The sequence below is a fragment of the Myxocyprinus asiaticus genome, chromosome 46, assembly GCF_019703515.2.
Source record: "Myxocyprinus asiaticus isolate MX2 ecotype Aquarium Trade chromosome 46, UBuf_Myxa_2, whole genome shotgun sequence".
Lineage (NCBI taxonomy): Eukaryota > Metazoa > Chordata > Actinopteri > Cypriniformes > Catostomidae > Myxocyprinus > Myxocyprinus asiaticus.
Window position 1 is genome coordinate 29,994,730 of NC_059389.1, and position 27,863 is coordinate 30,022,592.

At 37.9% G+C, this 27,863-nt stretch overlaps 1 protein-coding gene across 2 annotated transcripts in view; it reads right to left on the reverse strand.

Annotated features, from left to right (window-relative positions):
- LOC127435775 (vacuolar protein sorting-associated protein 4A-like) overlaps positions 1-27,446 on the reverse strand; it is a 57,155-nt gene extending 29,709 nt beyond the window's left edge. For both annotated transcript variants that reach the window (XR_007896286.1, XM_051689469.1), the window contains exons 1-7: positions 27,244-27,446; positions 25,345-25,456; positions 24,906-25,050; positions 24,750-24,811; positions 21,340-21,459; positions 6,565-6,721; positions 6,336-6,484 (exon numbers count right to left, since the gene is read on the reverse strand). Coding sequence is in view for 1 of the 2 variants with exons in the window: in XM_051689469.1 (XP_051545429.1) it covers positions 6,336-6,484; positions 6,565-6,721; positions 21,340-21,459; positions 24,750-24,811; positions 24,906-25,050; positions 25,345-25,456; positions 27,244-27,264 (766 nt within the window). In the remaining variant the exon portion in view is untranslated. The remainder of the gene's footprint in view (positions 1-6,335; positions 6,485-6,564; positions 6,722-21,339; positions 21,460-24,749; positions 24,812-24,905; positions 25,051-25,344; positions 25,457-27,243) is intronic.
- Positions 27,447-27,863: the final 417 nt, after the last annotated feature.

Consider the following 27,863-nt stretch of genomic DNA (forward strand, 5'->3'; position numbering starts at 1 on the left):
ACAGTTTGGGGATGGCCCCTTCCTGTTCCAACATGACTGCGCACCAGTGCACAAAGCAAGGTCCATAAAGACATGGATGAGCGAGTTTGGTGTGGGAGAACTTGATTGGCCTGCACAGAGTCCTGACCTCAACCCAATAGAGCACCTTTGGGATGAATTAGAGCGAAGACTGTGAGCCAGGCCTTCTCGTCCAACATCAGTGTCTGACCTCACAAATGCGCTTCTGGAAGAATGGTCAAAAATTCCCATAAACACACTCCTAAACCTTGTGGAAAGCCTTCCCAGAAGAGTTGAAGCTGTTATAGCTGCAAAGGGTGGGCCGACGTCATATTAAACCCTATGGATTAAGAATGGGATGTCACTTAAGTTCATATGCGTCTAAAGGCAGATGAGTGAATACTTTTGGCAATATAGTATATATATATATATATATATATATATATATATATATATATATATATATATATATATAGTCTATTGTGTATTCTATATATACTTTTTTCTTTTCAATATTTATCTATTTTTTATTCAATTTTAATTATTTTTTAAAAGTCTTGTTGCTGTTTTTGTATTGTTGTGTACTGGAAGCTCCTGTCACCAAGACAAATTCCTTGTGTGTGTAAGCATACTTTGCAATAAAGCTCATTCTGATTCTGATTCTGATTGTGTAATAGTTGTGTACAAGTTCCTCAATTGTCCTAAGTGTCAAAAGCTTGATCTCATATTAATATATACGGTACTGTGCAGAAGTCTTAGGCACATTATATTTTTCACAAAAACATATGTCTTAAAACGGTTATTTGATATATTCTGCCTTTAGTTTATCAGTAGGAAATATCAATTTCAGATTTCAACATTGCCTTTGCAAACAGAACTGAATTGAAGAAGAACAAGAAGTCCTACAACAGATGTTATGGCCTCCACAGAGCCCGGATCTCAACATCATTGAGTCAGTCTGGGATTACATGAAGAGACAGCCAAATAGATAGAAGAACTGTGGCAATTCTCCAAGAAGCTTGGAACATCCTATCTGCCAACAACCAAGAAAAAGGTGTCCAGGTGTACCTAGGAGAACCGGTGCTTTATTAAAGGCAAAGGTTGTCACACCAAATATTGATTTAGCTCTTTTTTATGTTGACTGGACTCTTTATGATGTTAATTGATAAGTGAAAATTGTTTATGGCATTATTTTTGAAGACATCCTCATTATGCAACATTTTTTTTTTTTTTACAAGTGCCTAAAACTTTTTTGCACAGTAAAATATATACACAGTATATAATATATATATATATATATATATACTGTGTATATATTTTACTGTGCAATTAATTATATATATTTATATTATAGAATTTTTTTTATTATATATATATATATATATAATAAAAAAAATTCTATAATATAAATATATATAATTAATTTTTATTTAAATATTGCCTTAGTCTTTCTTTACAGATACCTGATGGCCCAGACACAAAGACTACAAGAGTGCAAATTGAAAGAAATTCCAGATGCAGTTTATTGTGCTACTCCAATCCCAATCAATAATTAACAGAAGGAGAAAAAATGTGGTACACAATACGGGACTTTTAATTATAAACAAGTCCGATATACACATGGGACTCTTATTTTGAAATGTCTGCACACCCAGTTGTGAGTTCACTGACGGCTGATTCGCTGAGAAAGTGAATCTGATTCAAACTGCTAACTTGAGCTCCTGATTTCAAACCATCAGTTCTTTTCGGGTGGTTCATGAAAAAGACCCGGTTCAAAAGAGTCATTTGGTCATGACTCTAGTGCTGGGGTTGTCGTTGCGTGCGGTTCAGCGAGCTCTTCAGGAACAGAACTGGTGAAAAGCAGCGTGAGACACACTGGTGGTGCGCGCTCTGAAGATGTATTCAATAACTCACAAGATGATATCTGATGAAACCGCATATGAACGCACACAACCCGACTGTCGCCAATGGCGACTAGATGTTAAATAATTGTCGCAATCAATTATTTTTGGTCGCATTTGCGACCGTTTTAGTCTGGAGCCCTGCAGACTCCTCACAGGTCCTAAACTAGCAGCTTCTAAATGCCAAAGACCTGCATTGCTGCAAGAGAATTCTTGGACAACAGAAAATTTTAAGAATGCAACATTTATTTAAATAGAGACATTTAGAATGTTACACATGGCTATTTCTAAATAATCTCTAAGCTACAGAATGTTCATTGTAACTGAAACACATTCCTCTTTCAGGATTATTCTCATTCACGTATGTCCAAGTATTTTGGCTTTTAAGTTAACATACTGTATAAAACTAATATAATGCAATATCATAGAGGAGGAAATTTATCCTCTATGATATTGCAGCAATTATCCAGATATGGAATGAGATTATTAAGCAAACTGTTATCAACTCCTACATGCCAACTGAATAAAATAAGGCAAAAATAAAAATAAACATTTCACACAGTGTTTAGTGAGAGATACGATTGATTCAAACACTAAAAGTGGTTGTTCTGTATATGTATTATTGTATTACAGTTGTAATAATAAAGTCTTAATTAACATTATGATTATTTAACATATTGAGATATTATTATTAAGTAAACTGCAGAATTTGTTTACATTATGTTTTGTGATTTCTCATACCTTCTTTATATAACATCCATCCCTTGCACACTTTTGGCCTCTAGTGGGTGAGACAGTGCAGGGAAGTACAGTACAGCACCATGAGTGAGAGTTACCCAATAGGTCAGTTTATTTTGAACAAGAGGGGCGAACGGTTATGGAATTTAACAGAAACATAAATCAAAACTGTGTTATATTTTAGCATCTTCAAAGTGGCCACACTTTGCCTAGAATTTGCAGGCATGTACTCTTGACATTTTCTCAACCAACTTCTTGAGGTATCACCCTGGGATGTTTTTTAAACAGTATTGAAGGAGTTCCCATCTATGTTGGGCACTTATTGGCTGCTTTTCTTTATTATTTGGTCTGAGTCATCAATTTCAAACACTTTTATTTTTTTTATTAAATTTTAGTTTTATAATGAAATAAATTAATATGGTGTCACAATTATATTTTTGTCTACAAAACTAATTTCAAACATTTAAGCATGCACCTTCAGATCAAAAGATTTTTAAGATCATGAGAAACATTTCAGGCAAGTGACCCCAAACTTTTGAACAGTAGTGTATGTAATTGTAACTTTATCAGATATTATTAATAAAACATGGGAACTCGTTGCATGGGCATTTTTTGTCCCCATATTTTGAATTTCGGGGATATTTTTGTCAATTTCTGTGGCATTTTTGCCCCGAGTCCCCATTAATTTCCGACACTATTAGCATTGTATCTTTCTAAAGTATATAAAAAGTTTGTTTTAGATATATAGTAGCAAGTAAACAAGATATCCCCACATTTGTCAAGCTACATTGTGTTAATGTTTGACACAGTTAAAACACTGCCTACCTTAAAAACAAGTGAAGTTTGATTAGTGGTTAAACGTGTTCAGATGGTTCCCTCGTACCTGAATGAATGGCTCCTTTCCAGAATTAAATAAAATATGCAGAAAATCACAGTATTACAGTTCTTGTATAGACCCGTTTGTATATGGCCCGTTTCTTTCATGACTTGAAACAGAGTAGCAACGACAACAGCAGCGCCATGTACATCAATGCTTGTTTACATCTGTCATGTGTCTCCTAGAATGGGGGCGTGTGTTTCCAAGTAAGTTTGTGATCAGACTGACTTGACAGCCGGAGTGATCCTCCGTCATTTGGTGTGTGTTGCCAAGTTTTTGTCTGTAGCCATTTACACAGTTGGTAAATGTGTGATAGCGAGTATTTTTGTAGATTCTGGTCAGATTTTAGAAGTTGTGTAGTGTAATCCAGCTTTAAAGCATTTCTCACATTTTAGAGTTTAATGGCATTTTGGTACTGATGTGTGAAAGGCAGCAAAACTGAAAAACAGACAAAGTAGGGATGCACAGAAATTTCGGCCACTGACAGTTTTTGGCAGAAAATGGCATAAATAGCTGTTTTTGCCAAAAGAGAAAAAAGGCCAAAAATCTGAACAGAAACTGTTCATTAAAATTCGATAACAGAACGATAAGGTTACGACTGTAACCCTGTAACTGTAACCCTGGTTCGCTGAAAAGAGGGAATGAGACTGCGTCATAGCTGACGCTATTGGGATTATCTCCGCAGGTATAACCTATCTCTGAAACTCTTTAAAATCACAGCAATTTGAATTGCCAGATAACGCTATCTAGTCAGAATATTCGACTGAAAGGTATAGAGCGATACTCAGCACTTATAGCAAAGATTCAGTAGCACGGCCAGCGTATGCAGCGTCTCATTCCCTCCTTTCAGGGAACCAGGGTTACAGTCGTAACCTTAACATTCCCTTTCAAGTCGGTCATTACGACGCTGCGTCATAGTTGACGCTATGGGGAATGCATACCATCATGCCATGCTACCGATTCGCACACGTTACATTGCCTTCTAGCCGATAGGGTAGTAAAAAACACAGACAGAGTTTCCTCTTTGTATCATAAGGGAGGAGCAAAATGATGAATGGATATACATGTTGATGACGCTAACAGTTTTGGTTAGCGCAACATCGCAGGATGCTTTAAATCACATGTGTGAATATGGATTTAAGGCCACTAGCCAGATAGGCAGTGAAAACTTGATATAAAGTGACCGCTGACTGTGGCTTATGGGATGACTATTTATAAAAAAAAACTGGCAGTAAGCAGCGGAACACACAGATTACCTCTACTTCAAATTAAGCACTTGGGAAGAGAGAGAGGTGACATCCAGGTTATATAACCTAGCAAAAGTGCTAGGGAAAGCTAGGCAGATGTCTTCTAGGAAAATACCATTAGACCAAGCCCATGAAGAGGCCATGCTGCTAGTGGAGTGAGCTTTAAGGCCAACAGGGCACTGTATGCGTTGAGAGTCAAATGCGAGCACAATGCCATCTATGATCCAATTTGGAAAAGGCTAAACCTTAAAGCGACCTGTGATGCACACAAAGAGCCAAACTGACAGCGTTATTTGTCTTGTATGATCAACATATGCACATAACGCCCTTATGAGACAAAGTGTGCGCAGCCTCTCCGCCTCGTCGAATAGGGCTTTAGCCACACTTGACTGATGTTGAAATCATCAAACTCGTGCTTACCACGGCAGCAGTAAAAAGTCGCTTTTGTCTTTTTTGCCTAATTAATTGCAATCACATGCAATTTTGCCTATTTTGAAAATATAAAATAGCACAAGGCCCGAAGTTCACAACCTAAGGGTGAACCGTGGTGCTCATAAGTGAAAGCAATCAGGTTTCTTGTATGAAAGTGGCTAATAAATTAAACCCAGACAGGATATTTAACAAAAGTAAAGTCATTTGCATTTTTTATATTGTGAAACATAATCATCATTGAAGGTCAACATGTGAAATATCACTCTCAAGTCATTCATAGAAGTGTTAGGGCAAACACCAGCAGAAGACTAATCCTGAAGTTAGCAGCAAAAACAACTTTACACATGTGAGACTAAGCCCATTAAGTGTGTGGGAAGTTGCTTTGTCATTTGATACAGTTTGAGAAATACAGAATCTGCGAGTGTGACGTGTAAAGACCTCTGCTGCATAGATTTATGCATAAATCTGAGCATCATCCGCAAAAATTGCAGAAACAAATAATTACACAAAGGCATATAATTTAGTTTTTTTTTTTTTTTTTTGCTTAAAAAGGAACTGAACGCATTAACATGTTAACTACAAAATAATATGAGTCTACTTATGATTAAATACTTTAATCTATTAACGGTACTACTTTAATCACATATGTAGATGCATTAACTTTGACAGCCCTAATTTTATCATTGTTTGAAACCCATGTGTGAAATACTGACTTCTAAGCAACAAATGTCAAATATTTTATATAGGCGCTTTGCCATGATCAGGCCGAACTTTCACCACTGCCAAACCGTGCCGTTCCGTACCGATCAGTACTTGTTGACATGGTTATGATTTATTTTACTATTGTGGTGCTGTGAAATCAGGATTGGAATGGACTGATGGAGCAAGTGACCAATCGTGATTCGCCACGTCACTACAGGCGTTCCACCAGCATGGTTCTCTGTCCTGAGTACAGTTAGCTAACCATGCAGAGGGCCAGAAATGGTTTGTAATTGTACCGATCTGAACCGTGCTTAAGTTAATCTGCTATTGGAACCGTTACTCAGTCTGATGGTGGAAACATGCCTGAAATTGCTGTTTGACTGAATCACCTAAATTAAACTACGCATAATTTCCTGTTTTCCACAGCAGATCTGTTCTTACCCTGCATCTGCACCAGGAACTCAGTCTTGATCCTCCGAGCAGCTTCACTTTCATTCTCATTTCTGGAACTGCAGAGTGAATCCACCTCATCTATGAAGATGATGGATGGCTTGTGCTGACGGGCCAGATCAAACAGATTCTTCACCAGTCTACAAGAAAACAAATCGTTCAAAGAGTGTTGCACCTCATGCAGACCATTTAAACAGAGAGCAAAGTCTGAAATGCTCACTTCTCACTCTCGCCAAGCCACTTGGACATGAGGTCAGATGAGGACACAGAGAAGAAGGTGGAGTTACTGGCTTCGGTGGCCACAGCTTTGGCCAGGTAAGATTTTCCTGTGCCGGGAGGGCCAAACAGAAGAATGCCCCTCCATGGAGTACGCTTGCCTACATAAAAAAATATACAGTGCATTCAGAAAGTATTCAGACCCCTTCATTTTTTCACATTTTGTTATGTTGCAGCCTTATGCTAAAATGCTTTCAAATATTGTTTTTTTTTTCACATCAATCTACACTCCATACCCCATAATGACAAGGCAAAACCAGATTTTTGATAATTTTACAAATTTATTAAAAAGAAAAAACTGAAATATCACATTGACAAGTTTTTAAACCCTTAACTCAGTGCTTAGTTGAAGCACCTTTGGCAGCGATTACAGCCTAAAGTGTTTTGGGTATGATGCAACAATCTTTGCACACCTGGATTAGAGGATTTTCTGCCATTCTTCTCTACAAATCCTCTCAAGCTCTGTCAGGTTGGATGGGGACCGTCAGTGGACAGCCATTTTCAGGTCTCTCCAGAGATGTTCAATTGGGTTCAAGTCCGGGCTCTGGCTGGGCCACTCAAGGACATTCACAGAGTTGTCCCTAAGCCACTCTTGCATTGTCTTGGCTGTGTGCTTTGGGTCATTGCCCTGTTGGAAGGTGAACCTTCTGCCCTGTCTGAGGTCCTGAGCGCTCTGGACCAGGTTTTCATTATGGATATCTCTGTATTTTGCTGCGTTCAGCTTTCCTTCAACCCCGACCAGTCCCCCAGTCCCTGCCGCTGAAAAACACCCTCACAGCATGATGCTACCACCACCATGCTTCACTGTTGGGATGGTATTGCGCAGGTGATGTGCGGTGCCTGGTTTCCTCCAGACATGATGCTTGGAATTGAGACCAAACAGTTCAATCTTTGTTTCATCAGACCAGAGAATCTTATTTCTCACAGTCCTTTAGGTGATTTTTTGCATGTCTTGCACAGAGGAGAGGCTTCTGTCTGGCTACTCTGCCATAAAGCCCAGATCGTCCTTCTGCAAGTTTCTCCTATCTCCACTCATGATCTCTGGAGCTCAACCAGAGTGACCATTGGGTTCTTGGTCACCTCTCTTACCAAGGCCCTTCTCCCCCAATTGCTCAGTTTGGCCAGACGGCCAGCTCTAGGAACAGTCCTGGTTGTTCCAAACTTCTTCCATTTAAGAATTATGGAGGCCATTGTCCTCTTGGGAACCTTCAATGCAGCCACATTTTTTGTAGCCTTTCCCAGATCTGTGCCTCGACACAATCCAATCTCTGAGCTCTGCAGGCAGTTCCTTTGACCTCATGGCTTGGTTTTTGCTCTGATTTGCATTTTCAGCTGTGAGTCCTTATATAGACAGGTGTGTGCCTTTCCAAATCATGTCCAATCAACTGAATTTGCCATAGGTGGACTCCAATCAAAGTGTAGAAACATCTCAAGGATGATCCAGAGAAATAGGATGCACCTGATCTAAATTTTATGTGCCATAGCAAAGGGTCTGCATACTTATGTCAGTGTGATATTTCAGTTTTTTCTTTTTAATAAATTTTCTAAATTATCAAAAATATGTTTTTTGCTTTGTCATTATGGGGTATGGAGTGTAGATTGATATGAAATTATATATATATTAAGCATTCTAGCATAAGGCTGCAACATAACAAAATATGAAAAAACAATGAAGGGGTCTGAATACTTTCTGAATGCACTGTATTGTCCGAAAACAAATTATGCAAAAAACAAAAACAACACAAGACTTATTGGAAACACTTTCTATGAAGCCCATATTTAAAATGCTTTATATAGATTATAAAGTTTTTCTTAAAGTACCATTCCTTTACTGAACGTTTATATACAGTGTAAACTACTTCAAAGAGTTCTCATCAAAAAATCCTCCACGGGCAGCAATGACAGCTTTGCAGATCCTTGACATTCTAGCTGTCAGTTTGTCCAGATACTCAGGTGACATTTCACCCCACACTTCCTGTAGCACTTGCCATAGATGTGGCTGTCTTGTCGGGCACTTCTCATGCACCTTACAGTCTAGCTGATCCCACAAAAGCTCAATGGGGTTAAGATCCATAACACTCTTTTCCAATTATCTGTTGTCCAATGTCTGTGTTTCTTTGCCCACTCTAACCTTTTCTTTTTGTTTTTCTGTTTCAAAAGTGGCTTTTCTTTGCAATTCTTCCCATAAGGCCTGCACCCCTGAGTCTTCTTTTTACTGTTGTACATGAAACTGGTGTTGAGCGGGTAGAATTCAATGAAGCTGTCAGCTGAGGACATGTGAGGTGTCTATTTCTCAAACTAGAGACTCTGATGTACTTATCCTCTTGTTTAGTTGTACATCTGGCTTTCCACATCTCTTTCTGTCCTTGTTAGAGCCAGTTGTCCTTTGTATTTGAAGACCGTAGTGTACACCTCTGTATGAAATCTTCATTTATTTATTTATTTATTTTTTTTGGCAATTTCAAGCATTGTATAGCCTTCATTCCTCAAAACAATGATTGACTGATGAGTTTCTAGAGAAAGCTGTTTCTTTTTTGCCATTTTTGACCTAATATTGACCTTAAGACATGCCAGTCTATTGCATACTGTGGCAACTCAAAAACAAACACAATGTTAAGCTTCATTTAATAAACCAAATAGCTTTCAACTGTGTTTGATATAATGGAAAGTGATTTTCTACTACCATTTTAGCAATTTAGCATGATTACTCAAGGATTAGGTGTTGGAGTGATGGGTACTGGAAATGAGACCTGTTTAGATTTGATCAAAAATGACTTTTTTCAAATAGTGATGGTGCTGTTTTTTACATCAGTAATGTCCTGACTATACTTTGTGATCAGTTGAATGCCACTTTGGTGAATTAAGTTCAAATTTCCTCCCGAAACAGCAAAATCTGTACATTATCCCAAACTTTTGGCCAGTGTGTGTGTGTATATATATATATATATATATATATATATATATATATATAGAGAGAGAGAGAGAGAGAGAGAGAGAGAGAGAGAGAGAGAGAGAGAGAGAGAAAGAGAAATACACCGATCAGCCACAACATTAAATGCACCTGCCTAATATTGTGTAGGTCCCCCTCATGCCGCCAAAACAGCGCCAACCTGCAGAATGCTATTCTGAGATTATATTCTTCTCACCACAATTGTACAGAGCGGTTATCTGAGTTACTGTAGACTTTGTCAGTTCGAACCAGTCTGGCCATTCTCTGTTGAAATCTCTCATCAACAAGGTGTTTCCATCCACAGAACTGCCGCTCACTGGATGTTTTTTGTTTTTGGCACCATTCTGAGTAAACTCTAGAGCAGGGATGGGCAGCTTCGAAGGGGGCGAGGGCCAACATTTTTTCTCTTTTCTATCAAGGGGCCGGATAACAAATCCGCACTCTAACAATGTTCACCCCCTTACTCAATTTCCTCAGTGTAGGTTATCTATGCACAACTAATGCAATGTTCTTTTAAAGATTTTGTTACTTATATTAACATTTTAATTTAACATTTATAAATAAAATCATATAATTATTTTGTAACTTGTATTTTTACTAAAACATGTACAAATTCATGTTCAACCGACAAGCAATATACTTCAGACTTACATTTACAAGAACATTTTCTCATTTGCATTGTCTACATTTGCAACAGACAAACACACAAATGAACAGACAACATTTTCAACCCCCAACAGTTAAAATCGAAATATTATCATCAATAACAATACTGGATACAAGAACATAACATTTCAGTGCATTAATACAAAACATTTCAGCACCACAACATCCACGCACGGACCGAACAGTCCCATGCGTCAGAGAACATTCTCTCTATTTGCAAGACTTTTCAACAATCAGTCAGGCAACTATTCGAAGTTTCTCCCTCTTATAACAACTTTTTCGTTTTTCGCAAGCACAGGCGAAACAGCATTAGATGTCTTTGGTGATTCCCGCACTGTCACGGATTTCGTAAAAACTTTTGATGCCTTTTACCCTTGTATTTTATTTACCCTTTACATCTGTGAGGAGAGCAGCTCTGATGTATGTATCTCTCATACTGTACGCCTCTTTGACCACTCGATCAATGGTGTATTTGCGAATCAAATTGAAATCTTTAATGACAGATTTCGTATCCAGGCAAACAAAAGACATGGGTTTCACCTGCGTACATTAACAATAGCGCGCACTATGTGGCTGACAAGCTGAGGTAAAATGTAACTCAATTGACCTTATAAATGATGAGCAACTGTAAGATGTTGCATCTGGTCAATAGTTGTAATAACATCATAAACTGAATGCAATCTTTACATAATCCCTTTTTCAAAGAAATAAAATCAATCCTCAGTCTCGTCTGACGGGCCGTATTCAACGATACAGAGGGCTGTATATGGCCCGTGGGCCACCAGTTGCCCATCCCTGCTCTAGAGACTGTTGTGTGTGAAAATCCCAGGAGATCAGCAGTTACAGAAATACTCAAACCAGCCCATCTGGCACCAACAATCATCCATGCGATTATCTAATCAGCCAATCGTGTGGCAGCAGTGCAGTGCATAAAATCATGCAGATACGGGTCCAGAGTTTCAATTAATGTTCACATCAACCATCAGAATGTGGAAAAAAAAGTCATTTTTATTTGTATAGCTCTTTTCACAACACACATCGTTTCAAAGCAGCTTTACAGAAAATCATGCATTAACAGAAAATTAAACTGTAATATATATATAAAGTCTTATAGTCATCATTGTGTAGTTTGATTAAATATGATTGTAAATTGTCTATAAAAATAAATAATTAAATACTTTAATAATTGTAATTAAATGATGGCATGATGGTGAGTAAATGAGAATTTTTGGGTGAACTATCCCTTTTATGGAAACAAACTTCCTGAAAATCATTCAGTTTTGGTATTTAAAAAAAAAAAAAAAAAAAAAAAAATAAAAATATATATATATATATATATATATATATATATATATATATATATATATACATACATACATACATACTCTCACTGAGCATTATGTTAGGAACACCTGTACACCTACTTATCAAGGTGATTATCTAATCAGCCAATCATGTGGCAACAGTGCAATGTATAAAATCAATCAGACTACTGTATACTCAACTAGACTCAATAGTCTATAGAATTTACTCAGAATGGTGCCAAAAAAAAAAAACATCCAGTGAGCGGAAATGCCTTGTTGCTGAGATCAGACAGGTCAACAGTATGTTGGGGTGTAACGGTTTATCGTGGCATGATGCATCGCGGTTCAAAACTGTGACTATGCACATCATGGAAATGGGACCGTTTTTTACATTTAAAAAAAAATATTTTAGTGTCTATTCTATCCAATACACGCGACGTCCTATGCCTATGTAACGTGCTCTAAAATACGACTGCACACTAGAAGCCACAGGTCCGTTTGAAGAGGTCTTTTCAGCGTGAGGGATTGAATGTCCGTTTGAAGCACGAGACTAATCTGCTCTGACAGCACGAGTGAAAACGAAAGTTCGCAGAGGTATTAATCTACTATTTATAATGCTGAATATTATGTATAAAAATGCTATGTGGGAATATAATCCTAATGTCAAATGTCATGTCTGATTTGATTTCATCAGTAAATTATTATTATTTAACTGGATAAGCATGCACTTCCTTTAAATATGTATTTTTGAAAAGAATATAAAAGGCCTATTTACACTTGACCACTTCATGCATTTTTACTGATCGGATTGCTATACGTTTGAAAAAGCTCATTCCATTTACACTTGGCCACATCAATGTGTCTCCACCAAACATATATAAATCCGATCTTCAGTTCCCGTGCAAGATGCAAATAAAACAGAGTTCACTATGGAGGTAAATTCATGACAAAAGTCTTTGAAGCATAAAAGCATGTTGAATCGCTCTAATCGAAAGATAAATGCATTGTATTATCAGTGCTTGCATTTAAGTGCGTTGAATTTACAGTGCTTCCATTTTGGGAGGCTGAAATTTAACATGGTGGTATTTTTAAGCATTGAATATTTCATTTGGAAAACTTCACAACTAATTTCATTATTAAAAAATCAACAATAAATAGTCACCTTCCAAAGTTAATTTCCAAAATATTCAGTTCATTTGAAAATACTATCTAAATTTTTCGACAGGTAAACTTCAGCCCGTTCTATTTCGCTTAACCAAATTTGCTTCCTCAAATTCAGTGGTCCAAATTCGGTTAGAAATTCAACCTTCCACATCTGGGAACTGCAGGAAAAACAGCAGATCACGATGCACAATCTCTATCTGGTGCTATTCGTTCTCACCAGTAGGTGGTGCAATGCAATCGGGTGTTGACTACTGAAAACCAAAGCTACAGGTAGAGAGAACAGCTGTGTATGTTTTGATAGTTTGTTTTTCTATTTGAAAAGAAATGAGCAGAAAGAATAAAATGAGAAAATGAAATATAATAATATTACAATACAAATATTAAATGAACAAAAAATTAATTAGGCCTAAATCAATAAACAATATGCCTAACTTTGTGCATGAGTTGGTACAAAGTGGCCGCATGATATAGTATTAAATTCAGAAGGAATGATGTCGATGTTATACTGTATCTACGGGGAAACTGTCCATCTTGGCACATCTTCCCACATTCCTTCTCTTTACAAACTCTCATCTTCCTCTCCGACAATGAAGGACGCCGTCACGCGCACATTGTTAAGCACTGATGATCAGTTTGGGCGCAAAGTGCAGATCTCCACTTAATCAGTTAATGTTTGTACATTTACCCTATGTTAGTGCTTCCACCGTTCAACTTTATAACGAGCGATCTATGTGCTGGTTTGGGAAACAGGAATTACTCTATCGTAAATAACGAGCTACATCAGTTAAGATGATCATTAAAACTTAAGCTGCAACGTTATCGGGAAACCCAGCCCTTGTCTATTAAGATGCTCTTAGCTCTGTAGGATTACTCCAGAGCACTCGTAAATCTACGAGCATTTTCAAGTACTACTTAAGTTATGGCTTTGGGAAACAGGAGACAAAACTAAGATGAATCATAAGATGTATTCTACGATCTGGCTTACGATGCTTTTGGGAAACGAGGCCCAGAGCTGTGCAGTGTGCTCACATCTGCAGTTAAAAACTTGTGATTAGAAATTTGAACCTATTCACATGTGAGCGATAAGCTTTGTTTCTATTTTGTAAAATCCACAAATGTAGCATATTTACTTGTAAAATGCATCTGACGTCTACTTTGCTATCGCAAAATCTCAGACACGTCTTCTGGGTGGAGGTAATGTTCCCTCTGCGCTGTATCATGCAGCCGCGCTCAAGATACGTAATGTATAATTAATATAATAACATTATAATGACTATAATGTATAATGAATGTTGATAAAAATATTTATTAAAATGGTTGTATTTATTCTTGTAGTGTTTACTACAAAGCAGGGAACAGGAAAATGCATATTCTTTGGTGTGTTGGAGTTTAAGAAATGGCTAGATTTATCTGAACATGAATATTAATATAAGTATGTCATTATTATTTCAAAATGTGGTATTTATATGTGATTGTTTTTTTTGTTTTGTTTTTTGCACTCTATATTTTAGTTTCTGTACTTGTAAAACACTAAACAGTTAAGTCAAGAATGTTTGAAGGTGAATTTAATTTGGTCAATGCTAAGGGTTAGTCTCAGACAGCAGGAAATGGCCACATACCATTCACAGAAAGCATGATGTAAATTGCAGCATAAATTGCAAGAGCTGTCAGAAAATCCATTCTGATTGGCTGGCAGCTCTTATGAGGTGCACAGGTTTTTATCACTTTATCAGCTAACAAAGTGTTGTTTAGAAGTTACCAGGGTACATCAATGAGCACCTCTGTAGAAGAACTATAGTGGAAAACTACTTGACTTTTCACACTAAGTTTGGCTGGGTTAAAAATAACCCAACTGGCAACCCAGCACTGGGTAAATATTGGACAGAACACACGTTGGGTTAAACTAGCCCAGCAAATTGGGTTACACATTTTAGCCCAGCAAACTGGGTTGTACATTTAACCCAACATGTCAGCTCATATTGATAATATACTGGGTTAATTTTACCTCATAAATCTGTATATAGAGATTTTGCTAGAAGATAAAATGAATTTTTTATTTTATATATATATATATATATATATATATATATATATATATATATATATATATATTACACACAGTTGAAGTCAGAAGTTTACATACACTTAGGTTGAAGGCATTAAAACTCATTTTTTTTAACCACTGCAAAGATTTAATATTAGCAAACTATAGTTTTGGCAAGTTGTTTAGGACATCTACTTTGTGCATGACACAAGTCATTTTTCCAACAATTGTTTACAGACAGATTCACTTTTAATTGACTATATCACAATTCCAGTGGGTCAGAAGTTTACACACACTTTACTTTTCGTTTGGTGCAAAAAGTGCAAATCAATCCCAGAACAGCAAAGGACCTTGTGAAGATGCTGGAGGAAACAGGTAGACAAGTATCTATATCCACAGTAAAACGAGTCCTATATCGACATAACCTGAAAGGCTGCTCAGCAAGGAAGAAGCCACTTCTCTAAAACCGCCATAAAAAAGCCAGACTACAGATTGCAAGTGCACATTGGACAAAGGAGAAATGTCCTTTAAGTGTTTGGCCATAATGATCATCGTTATGTTTGTAGGAAAAAGGGTGAGGCTTGCAAGCCGAAGAACACCATCCCAACCATGAAGCATGGGGGTGGCAACATCATGTTGTGGGGGTGCTTTGCTGCAGGAGGGACTGGTGCACTTCACAAAATAGATGGCATCATGAGGAAGGAAAATTATGTGGATATATTGAAGCAAAATCTGAAGACATCAGCAAGGAAGCTAAAGCTCGGTCGCAAATGGGTCTTCCAAATGGACAATGACCCCAAGCATACCTCCAAAGTTTCTACAATTAAATGTCAGGAATTGTGAAAAACTGAGTTAAAACGTATTTGTCTAAGGTGAATGTAAACAAATGTATATAGGATGCAACTTAAACTTTAATGATCTTAATTAACGCCACTCATTATTTTACATAGAGAACACCTATTTCCCAAAACAGCACTTAGATTGCTCGTTATAAAGTAGAACTTAAATGCTTTGTTACAAAAAATCTTGGCCAATATGTCCAGGAGATTATCTTCTCAACATGACAATAATGCGGAAATACCGAAAAGTGTGGAAATTATATGTAACCTTGTCGAGATGCTGAAAGTTAATGACCATCACAGCATTTAATTAAAGAAATAATGATGACTTTGGTAAGATGGGGTTTCAGATTGATGCTCAGATTTGTAGAGATTAATGATCGAAATGCATGTATGTGAATGCACACAATGTGAATCGTAATAAGGGTCTCTAATGTTGCCAAAAGATTGTTTCTTTTGCTGGAAACTGAATGCACACGGTATTATCATTTTTCTATTTCATAAAATGCATCACACATTTATTTATTTTTCTAAGTTAAGTTTTTGAATCAGTGAATGTAAAACCTGGTGTAGTACTTTTTGTAAGTTAGTGCAAATTTTTCCTTCATTTACCTGTGCATTTGTCTTCTGGATTTTGGGAAATGATTATGTAACATTCTAAAATAATGTAATCATATAACAGAATTTTAAGCCTATTTGGATATATTAACAGTCATTAATTTGTTTAGGCTAATAAATTCATTATAATGTAACATGGGGCTATATAGAAAACAAATTTAGGGCTAAAAACAGTTACATTTGTGAATGGCAATTGTTGTTAACGTTACAAAAAATGTCACCTTTTTTGGGCTTCAGTTCTTGAACACAATTTTCCCTTGGCACACCCAAAGCCTTGTTTCTGGCTATGGCTTTCCAATGATCCAAATATATCAATACAAGTTATTAAACATTCCTTATTCTCTGATAAACTGTGAAAATGCGAGAAAGATATATTTAAGTTGCACTTATGACTTTAGAGCGGTTCAAAGCCATCGTTAATTTATGAAGTTTTTACTTTACTACTTTGATGCTTTTTGGGAAACACGCTGTAGAGATTAAGTACTACTTTAGTGATACTAACTTTCTACTTAGTGCCACGGGTAATCCAGCCATGGACAAATAAATTAAATGAGACAAAAAAAAGTTTCCAATTCAGGACTGGTCACCCTACTACATTATATGTAATGCTTACCTACACAGCAATCAGCGCTTCAAACACCTGAGTTATGTAATAACCTGGACAATGTATCAGCAATCTTTTAATAGACATTTTTTAAAGCCAATGCATTCCACATACTGGTCTGTGCTTCACTACAACGTAAATGCTCTGCGTGGTCCAATGGGTTGCGCTGTGCGCAGCTTCGCCACGCCTTTTGATAGAGATTTTGATAGCTGACAGCTAAATAAAACAGGCTGTGTGTCAAAGTAGGCTAAGTAATTTTGAGTGCAGATGCGAGGGACATCAATAGGCTATTTCTAAAACAGACAACTAGTATTTCTCTGGCACCCGTAGGTTGCAGAACCCATGCATATGCAGAAGAAACTAATATAGACAGGGCTTTGTGTCTATAAACCCTTCCCCGACTAGTACGGTTTGTGTCACAGGCATTCCTTAGTTCGGTTGCTTAATGAGAGAGAGATAATATGCAGTTGCAATAAAAGTTTTTGCAGCGGTGGATAATTATTTTGTTGCACGGCACTGAGGAACTGATGATGAAGCAGGCTGACCAATCAGTGGAAAGGTGCGTTTCATGCCCACCCACGTGTGCAAATAAAATATTTAGCTATTTTCTACCCAAGAACAATTTTGAAAAACAAACTATCAAAATGTACATGGCTGTTCTCTCTACCTGTAGCTTTGGTCTTCAGCAGTCAACACCCGACTGCTTTGCACCACCTACTGGTGAGAACTAATAGCACCACGTTGAGATTGTGCATTGGCTTTTCCTGCAGTTCCCGGATGTAGAAGGTTGAATTTCCAACCGAATTTGAACCACTGAATTTGAGGAAGCAAATTTTGTTAAGCAACATATAATGGGCTGAAATTTACCTGTAAAAAAATCTAGATATTATTTTCAATTGAGCTAAATATTTTGGAAATAACTTTTGAATTTTAATAATGAAATTAATTGTGAAATGTTTCCAAATTAAATATTCAATGCTTAAAAATATAACCATGTTAAATTTCAGTCTCCCAAAATGCAAGCACTGTAAATGCAACGCATTTAAATGCAAGCACTGATAATACAATGCATTTATTTTTTTGATTAGAACAATTAAACATGCTTTTATGCTTCAAAGACTTTAGTCATGAATTTACTTCCATAGATATCTCCCTAATCAAACACACCTGATTCAACTTTCAGCTGGTTAGTGGCCACTACAAGACCTGAATTGGGTGTGTCAGAATAGGGAGACATATAAAATGTGCAGTGTTTGGGGGGCCTCCAGGAACAGGGTTGGGAACCACTGTAATACTGTATCTATATTATACATCAGTGACAGTAACCATAGTTTAACTATGGTATTTGTAGTAAAACCACAGTAACTACAAAATTAACCATTGTTTCTACAGTCATGGTTACTACAATATTACTATAGTTAAACCATATTTACTATATGGACATTACAGTATTACTGTAGTAAATGCATTGTTAATTGTATCGCAACCATGGTTTCTGCCAAAAAAAACATGTTTACTACAGTCGTGGTTACTAAAAAGAAACATGGTTTACAGTCATGGATAGTACTGTCATGGTAACTACAATATTACTATAGTAAAACCATAGTTTCCAACATAAAACTGTGGTAAATACAGTCCTGGTTACTACAATATAACTAGAGTAAGCATGGTTAATTTTCATCAGGGTTTCATTTATTAACAACAATTACAGAACATTAGAAATTTTTTACCAACTTTAAAATAAGAAATTTAAACAAACCCTTCATAATAAATTTAACATTTAGATTTGTCCTTTAGTGTAAATTAACTTCAGATCCTTGTTTTTCTGCTATCACCTCAGCCTCTGTCTGAATGAGCACTGAGCGGCACGAGCGCTTTCTGTGACTGCTTGTGTCTTTCAGTTCTCGCGTTAAGATGAGCAGAACAAATAGTTCCTATCCTATGCAATCATTTGCTGATATATACTTCTTTATTTTTTCCACTTTGAAAATTATGATATGCATTCATTGTAACAAAATTATAATATCACTAGTTTAAAAAAACTTTAAAATTGATATTTTTATGTGAGGATCGATATTCTCGATACAACATCAGTACCAGACGTATCGATATTTTAGGATCGATCCACCCATCTCTAGAATTTGCCAAGCGTGCGTGTGTCTGTGTATGGACACGCTGTATGTTTTTCCCCTCTTGGCTGGTCGTAGATTAGACGCGTCATGCACACCAGCTTTGCTCTTTGTCAGTATTTAGTTTCAGTTTCATGAGCGCTCTGCATCAAATAAATGAGGAAAAAGGTTCTCTCTCCTACAACACGCATTTATCCATTTCTTTGTTATTATTTCCTGCATGACGCAAGACCTGCAAATATTCAGTGACAGATGTTACATTTAGCATTTTTCCTGTGCTGACGTCGCGCTGTTTGGGCAGGGTAAAGTTATATGTGTAACTTGAACAGCCAGATGCATTTAGACTTGACCAGTTTCGTCCGAAATTCATCTCAAATGCGTTTCGGAGGGCATTTACACCTGGTCTTTTCATGATCGGATAGCTATCCAATCACTGAAAACGAATGAAGTGGCCAAGTGTAAACAGGCTCTTAATGTAACAGAGATAATACTATTTTCGAAAAATAAATTTTTTATTTAAAATATTTTAAATGTTTTTAATCAGTGACTGTGTGTAAGCAGCATATGTATCTAACATAATTCTGTATTTTCAGTAAGAAGAATTATTAGCTAATATTTCCATTTGGTGTTACCATTGCCCTGTTCTGGGCTGATTTTTAGTCCCAGTACATCTCTGATGGATAATTTAGCACTTTTAAGAACAGTACTTTAGCTAAATGTTTAATGAAACAAACTGTTTTTCATATGTCTGTAAAGTAATAATAATAATAAAAAAATAAAAAACTTTCAATCTTAACTCTCTTGATTTAGGCTTAGTTTAAAGAATCATGAAACGAACCACACTGTGAGTTCAGTATCGTGAACCGAACTGAATCGTGTGATGTGTGAACCGTTACACCCCTAGTTAACGGAGAATGGCCAGACTGGTTCGAGCTGACAGAAAGGCTATGGTAACTCAGATAACCCTTCTGTACAATTGTAGTGAGCAGAATAGCATCTCAGAATGCACAGCATGTCGAACCTTGAGGCGGATGTGCAGAAGACCACGTCGGGTTCAACTTATGTCTTCCAAGAACAGAAAGCTGAGGCTGCAGTGGGCACAGGCACAACTGGACAGTTGAAGACTGGAAAAACGTTGCCTGGTCTGATGAATCTCGATTTCTGCTGAGGCTCACAGATGGTAGTGTCAGAATTTGGCACCAACAGCATGAATCCATGGACCCAACCTGCCTTGTGTCAATAGTCCAGGCTGGTGGTGGTGGTTTAATGATGTGGGGAAAGTTTTATTGGCACACTTTGGGCCTGTTAATCCAAATCAATCATCGCTTGAATGCCACAGCCTATTTGAGTATTGTTGATGATCATGTGCATCCCTTCATGGCCACAATTTACCCATCTTATAATGGCTACTCCCAGCATGCTAATGCATCATGTCACAAAGCAAAAGTCGTCTCAAACTGGTTTCATGAAAACGACAATGAGTTCACTGTTTTTCAGACCCCTTCCTAGTCACCAGATCTGAATGCAATAGAACCTTTGGGATGTGGTAGAACAGGAGATTCGCAGCATGAATGTGCAGCTGACAAAAGTACCAGAAGTAATGTTTCCAACATCTTGTGGAATCCATGCCATGAAGAATTGAGAGCAAAGGGAGACCCTACCCAGTTTTAGGATAGTGTTCCTAATAAAGTACTCAGTGAGTGTATGAAGCGATCACTTTTTCGTTTTTTTAGGGATCCAATCAATTCTCAATGAATAAAATTAAGTCCCGCCATACCTTTTATCCTCATTGAATATCCCGTTTCACATTACAATACGGAAGTAAAACAGGTTGCCAATGAAATATCATGTTGATTTTAAGACCATGCTAAGAAGAAAAGAGCATTATAGTCTTCAATTACTTAATGCATTAAAAAAATACTTTGTCATCACCTCTGGCCAAACATACAGTAAATGTTTATTTAACGATTATTAATAATGACTAGGAGGGCTGTGCCAGTACAATCATATCATCAATATATTGCAATACTTTTTTTTAATGATATTGTATAGATCCCTCTATTGATATTTTTATTCATCTTTTTGTGTATTCACACCATGTCTAAGAGTTCAATAATAACACAGCAGATCGTCTAAATGAGCGCAAACTCTGAGACAGCGTTTCGCAGTTCGGTCAGAATCGCTTCTATGATGCAAAGATTCAGTCTTGCTCTCACACACTGGGTCTCTCTTAAGCATTTGGGGTAGTTGCAATCACTTTCCAATTATGATATTGATATTTTGCAACATATTGAATCGTGACGCAATATGAATCATATCTTAAGGTAACTGCCGATAACCAGTCCTAATAATGACAAACTAATGAAGGCTACATCATTGATTTGTATGAGATGAGATGAACCTGTGAACAAGTGTGGGAATTTGATAGGCAGAATAACAGCCTCTTTCAGGGCTTCTTTAGCTCCCTCCAGCCCGGCAACATCATTCCAGCTGACGTTGGGTTTCTCCATCACAATCGCACCTGAAAACATAAACCAGGATCATAAGCAACTGCAGTTGAGTATGTTTCCTTTACATGAACACAAATGAATGACACAGTACTGTACAGGCGATATGACCAAAAATCATACATCTCTGTTTGAGTATTTTTATATCATAGTAAAGATATATATATAATGATATAGTTATTTTTGATGAACAATAATAAAAAATAATTTACAAATGAAATCGTATTATTATTTTCTCTTTGTTATTTGGAACTTGATGGACTCTGGGAATGATTCAGGCCACGTCCATACTAATATGATTTAGTTTGAAAACAGATCTTTTTCTCTGTGTTTTGGCCTTCTGTCCACACTGAGGCGGTGTTTTCGACAGCAAAAACAGAGCTTTACAAAAATCCTCTCCCAAGTGGATAAATTTGAAAATGTTGTCTTCGTGTTGCAGTGTGGACAGGGAATGCTAAAGTTAAATTAAAGATAAATGTTACTTTGTACAACCTTCACAAAGCATTCCTTCAAAGGCGATGCGAAATTAACTCGGAATTGCTATCCGGCAATGAAACACGAGAACAATTGCATTTCCCACAGTTAACAGTGCATGTCAGAGCACAAACCAAGCCATGAAGTCCAAGGAATTGTCTGTAGACCTCTGAGACAGGATTGTATCGAAGTTCAGATCTGGGGAAGGGTACAGAAAACTTTCTGCAGCATTGAAGGTCCCAATGAGCACAGTGGCCTCCATCATCCGTAAATGGAAGAAGTTTGGAACCACCAGGACTCTTCCTAGAGCTGGCCGCCTGGCCAAACTGAGCGATCGGGGGAGAAGGGCCTTAGTCAGGGAGGTGACCAAGAACCCGATGGTCACTCTGACAGAGCTCCAGCGTTTCTCTTTGGTGAGAGGAGAACCTTCCAGAAGAACAACCATCTCTGCAGCACTCCACCAATCAGGCCTGTATGGTAGAGTGGCCAGACGGAAGCCACTCCTCAGTAAAAGGCACATGACAGCCCGCCTGGAGTTTGCCAAAAGGCACCTGAAGCGCTCAGGACCTCAGACTGGGGCGAAGGTTCATCTTCCAACAGGACAACGACCCTAAGCACACAGCCAAGATAACAAAGGAGTGGCTCCGGGACAACTCTGTGAATGTCTTTGAGTGGCCCAGCCAGAGCCCAGACTTGAACCCGATTGAACATCTCTGGAGAGATCTGAAAATGGCTGTGCACCGACGCTCCCCATCCAACCTGATGGAGCTGGAGAGGTCCTGCAAAGAAGAATGGGAGAAACTGCCCAAAAATAGGTGTGCCAAGCTTGTAGCATCATACTCAAAAAGACTTGAGGCTGTAATTGGTGCCAAAGGTGCTTCAACAAAGTATTGAGCAAAGGCTGTGAATACTTATGGACATGTGATTTTTTTTCCCGTTTTTTATTTTTAATAAATTTGCAAAGATTTCAAACAAACTTCTTTCACGTTGTCATTATGGGGTATTGTTTGTAGAATTTTGAGGAAAATAATGAATTTAATCCATTTTGGAATAAGGCTGTAACATAACAAAATGTGGAAAAAGTGAAGCGCTGTGAATACTTTCCGGATGCACTGTATATATATATTTAAATATATATATATATATATATATATATATATATACACACTATATTGCCAAAAGTATTCGCTCACCCATCCAAATAATTGAATTCAGGTGTTCCAATCACTTCCATGGCCATATGTGTATAAAATGAAGCACCAAGGCATGCAGACTGCTTCTACAAACATTTGTGAAAGAATGGGCCACTCTCAGGAGCTCAGTGAATTCCAGCGTGGTACTGTGATAGGATGCCACCTGTGCAACAAGTCCAGTCATGAAATTTCCTCGCTACTAAATATTCCACAGTCAACTGTCAGTGGTATTATAACAAAGTGGAAGCAATTGGGAATGACAGCAACTCAGCCACGAAGTGGTAGGCCACGTAAAATGACAGAGCGGGGTCAGCGGATGCTGAGGCGCATAGTGCACAGAGGTCGCCAACTTTCTGCAGAGTCAATCGCTACAGACCTCCAAAGTTCATGTGGCCTTCAGATTAGCTCAAGAACAGTGCGTAGAGAGCTTCATGGAATGGGTTTCCATGGCCGAGCAGCTGCATCCAAGCCATACATCACCAAGTGCAATGCAAAGCGTCGGATGCAGTGGTGTAAAGCACGCCGCCACTGGACTCTAGAGCAGTGGAGACGCGTTCTCTGGAGTGACGAATCACGCTTCTCCATCTGGCAATCTGATGGACGAGTCTGGGTTTGGCGGTTGCCAGGAGAACGGTACTTGTCTGACTGCATTGTGCCAACTGTGAAGTTTAGTGGAGGGGGGATTATGGTGTGGGGTTGTTTTTCAGGAGCTGGGCTTGGCCCCTTAGTTCCAGCGAAAGGAACTCTGAATGCTTCAGCATACCAAGAGATTTTGGACAATTCCATGCTTCCAACTTTGTGGGAACAGTTTGGGGATGGCCCCTTCCTGTTCCAACATGACTGCGCACCAGTGCACAAAGCAAGGTCCATAAAGACATGGATGAGCGAGTTTGGTGTGGAAGAACTTGACTGGCCTGCACAGAGTCCTGACCTCATGAATTAGAGCGAAGACTGCGAGCCAGGCCTTCTCGTCCAACATCAGTGTCTGACCTCACAAATGCGCTTCTGGAAGAATGGTCAAAAATTCCCATAAACACACTCCTAAACCTTGTGGAAAGCCTTCCCAGAAGAGTTGAAGCTCTTATAGCTGCAAAGGGTGGGCCAACGTCATATTAAACCCTATGGATTAAGAATGGGATGTCACTTAAGTTCATATGCGTCTAAAGGCAGATGAGCAAATACTTTTGGCAATATAGTGTATATATATATATATATTGTCTACTCACTTTCCTGCAACAATAAAACATGCAGCTTTAAAATATGTTTTCTTTGTATTGAGCCAAGAGGTCAGTGTGTAAAGTTTCAATTTTCTATTGGTCATGTGTCCTCTCGTCATACGAATTCACGGTTCAGATTTCACCAAGCTTGAACTTTGGTACGCAGCGTAGTATGAAATTTCTTTGCCTGAGCTTATGTTTCCGGTCTGCTGCATTCGGATGCATTTGAATGGGAGTGAATGGAGCGCGAAGTGTAGTGTGACCACCCCTTAAGGGGATTTAAGCATTTTTGTACGTTTTAGTGTGGACGAGCAACTCGTGGAAATTGCTTGAAAATGGCAGTGTGGACGGAGAGCGTTTCGAAAATGAAAACGCCGCTTTCAGATGTATCTGGATTAATGTGGTCATAGACTCACTCACCCATCAGATGCTCCTGCAGTTTCTTCTTCTCTGGATTTTCACCTTCACTGTCACTGTCACTTCTACACAACAGAAATAATTTAATAGTAATAAAATGGAACAATAATGGATTATACTCAACCTATCAAACATCCAGCAGAACTGATCAAAGCATACTTGTCATTGCTCTGTTTTTCCTTCACGGGTTTCTTGCCCTGTTTGCCCTTATTCTTCAGGTAGTCCTTCAGTTTCTCAGCTCTGTCCAGATACTGCATACATTTCCCACGTATGCTTTCCTTCGCCTTGTCACTGTGTGCTTCATCTGAGATACAAAAGATAAAAATATATGCTTTTAAAATCTTGTATACAACATGTATTAGCATTTAAGCATGTGGAATATTGTGCAAATTTTGATTTTGAAAAAATCACCCCTTCATAAATGACTGAAAGAGATGCATTTTATTAGTTATTTCCTTTTATTACAATTTTTTCTTTGGAAAAACATGCCCTGATAAATCACTCACAATAAGTGTATTGTGGAAAGTACATAATGAAAACATGCTTAGATTTGATTGGCATGTTGACTTTAATAACATCCAGTAGATAGATCACTCACACTTGATAGTGTGCAGGAAATACTCCACAGCATGCTGATAGAGTCTCAGTGCCTCCTCATAGTTCTTAGCTTTGTCCTCCTCTGTTGCTTTAGTGACCAGCTCAATCGCTTTCTGCACATCACAGAATAAAGAGTGTGCTGTTAGCTCTGATCTGTGTTTTAAAGTAGTGATAGATCCATGAGGGTAAGTAAATGAATAATAAACATTGAGCAAATATTGTTTAACTGCTCATTTAATTTCAGCATGTGTAATGTACATTTTTTCTACCAGTCTTTCAACTATATGCATTCTGCAGCAGCGCCGCTATTAAATTTCACAAGTTACATTTAATATTCTTGACGCAACATAACACTTGCCAGCCCCAGTCTGCTGTGCGCTTTCTACACTGTGAAAGAGACCCCAACACTACACATACAAATACATGCATGTACTCAGTTACGTCACTGCATAACACACGTGTCAAACTCACTTCATTTCATGTGGCCTGCGAGCTAATTTCTGAAACGTAGTATGGCAGGGGACTGCAATGTTTCACTACCAGTTAGCGCTTTCCTTGTGAATATGAATGAGCCTTCCCCTGTTATCTTAGCCGTATGTTTTGGAGCCCATTTTGCTCGCATCAAAAGTGGAACGACAGCACTACACGGACAATTTATCAACACAGCTCAATGGACAGAGCACCACAAGCGCAGAGCAGGTGCGTTAAAGGAATAGTTATGCCATCCCTGATGTGTATGACTTTCTTTCTTCAGTAGAACACAAATGAAGATTTTAAGAAGAATTTCTCAGCACTGTAGGTCCATACAATGCAAGTGAATGGGTGCCAAACTTTTGAAGCACCAAAAATCACATAAGTCAGCATAAAAGTAATTCATAAGACTCCAGTGCTTAAATCAATATCTTCAGAAGCTATATGATAGGTGTGGGTGAGAAACAGATCAATATTTTAGTCAATTTTTACTATAAATTCTTCTCCCTGCTCAGTCAATCTCCATTTTAACTTTCACATTCTTCTTCTTGTATTTTTGGTGATTCATATTCTTCATGCATACGCCCTCTAATGGCAGGAAGAAGAATTTTCTAAGAAAAAGTTTCTAAATGCATTTAGACTACTGTTTTTCATTACAAAAATGCCATAGTTCTTTATATAGAAACCATAGTAACTAACCATGGTACTGAGGAGAACTTAGTCACACTGCCAGAACATTTCAATTTATAAAAATTAGGTGTTCATTTTTTTTCACAGATGTTACTGTTGTTAATATCATTATTTTCATCTGCATCCCAACCTCAAAATCAACGCTTTACTGTCAAATGTGCATCTCAATGCACAAAATAAGCAATATTATTGATAACTGCATGAGTGCTACCAAAGCAGGTGCTGGTGCCACATTTTCAACCGGCCTGATGTGACCCCGGCGTTGCGGGCTTGTGGACGCGCGCATAACAGCACCGCTGCTGAAATAAATTCCTTAGGGAAACACTGCTACCACTATACTGTCTGTAGGCAGGTGGGTGGATGGATAGATGTCGCTTTTGCGTTTGCCAAATGCATACATGTAGTGTCTGTCAATGAAAACAACAGAAACGTACGTATATTGTAGTATGAATCCATAAAAGCATTATAAACCTAAACTTTTCGCGTGGTAGTCATTCAAATTGGAGTTCAGTTTCACATTCAATAATTTATATTAAAAATGAATATGAAGCGCAAAGAAGTTTGTTTACATGTTTAAGTTACTGTCAGTGACTCATAACCAATTTACCCAGCAGCGGAATATATAACATACAGTAAAGCTGTTCAGAGCTCCCGTTATGTGTGTGATTATTGAGTGTTCAATGATTAAATGTAATTATTATTGTAATGAAATGATCGAGCTCCAGCTAACATCTGTCACCTGTAGTGTTGACGTTGTCATTTCATCTCACGCGCCTGCGGGTTCACTCGTGTCCTGATGTCAGTATTTATAATATTCAAACAGCTCGTTGATGAACGAGCATAATAATCAGTTTATTAAATGACATTTCATTGTATGTGATATCTCTGAACAAACGGACTGTTACGAATATCACAGGATGCGGAAGCTGCTGCCCTCTAGTGTTCCCTTCTGTACTGTCCTCCAGAAACAAAGCACTAACATATCAGTTCCATGTTATGCTGTTTATTTTGTAAACTAAGGTTAATAGTTGGTCTCTATGGATGTTGTGAAGTGATCAGTAGCGGCACGTGACCACAGATATATATTTATTTACTGAATGGTCAATTTGTTTTGAATCTGCAGTAGAAACGACATACTGTTACACACATGTTCATCGATAGCGCTCGCCATGTTCGCAATCTGTCACACTAATACTTATGTTAATTTTGGTTTGGCGCTACGTATGGGCAGATTAATTTCTGCCCCAATGGGTCTCAATGAGGGCACGTTGTAGTACCATATTTGACCACAGATTTACATTGGGAAAACTCAGGGGCGCTGTGGAGTTCGGGAGGGCAGCACACTTGAGGTCTGACGCA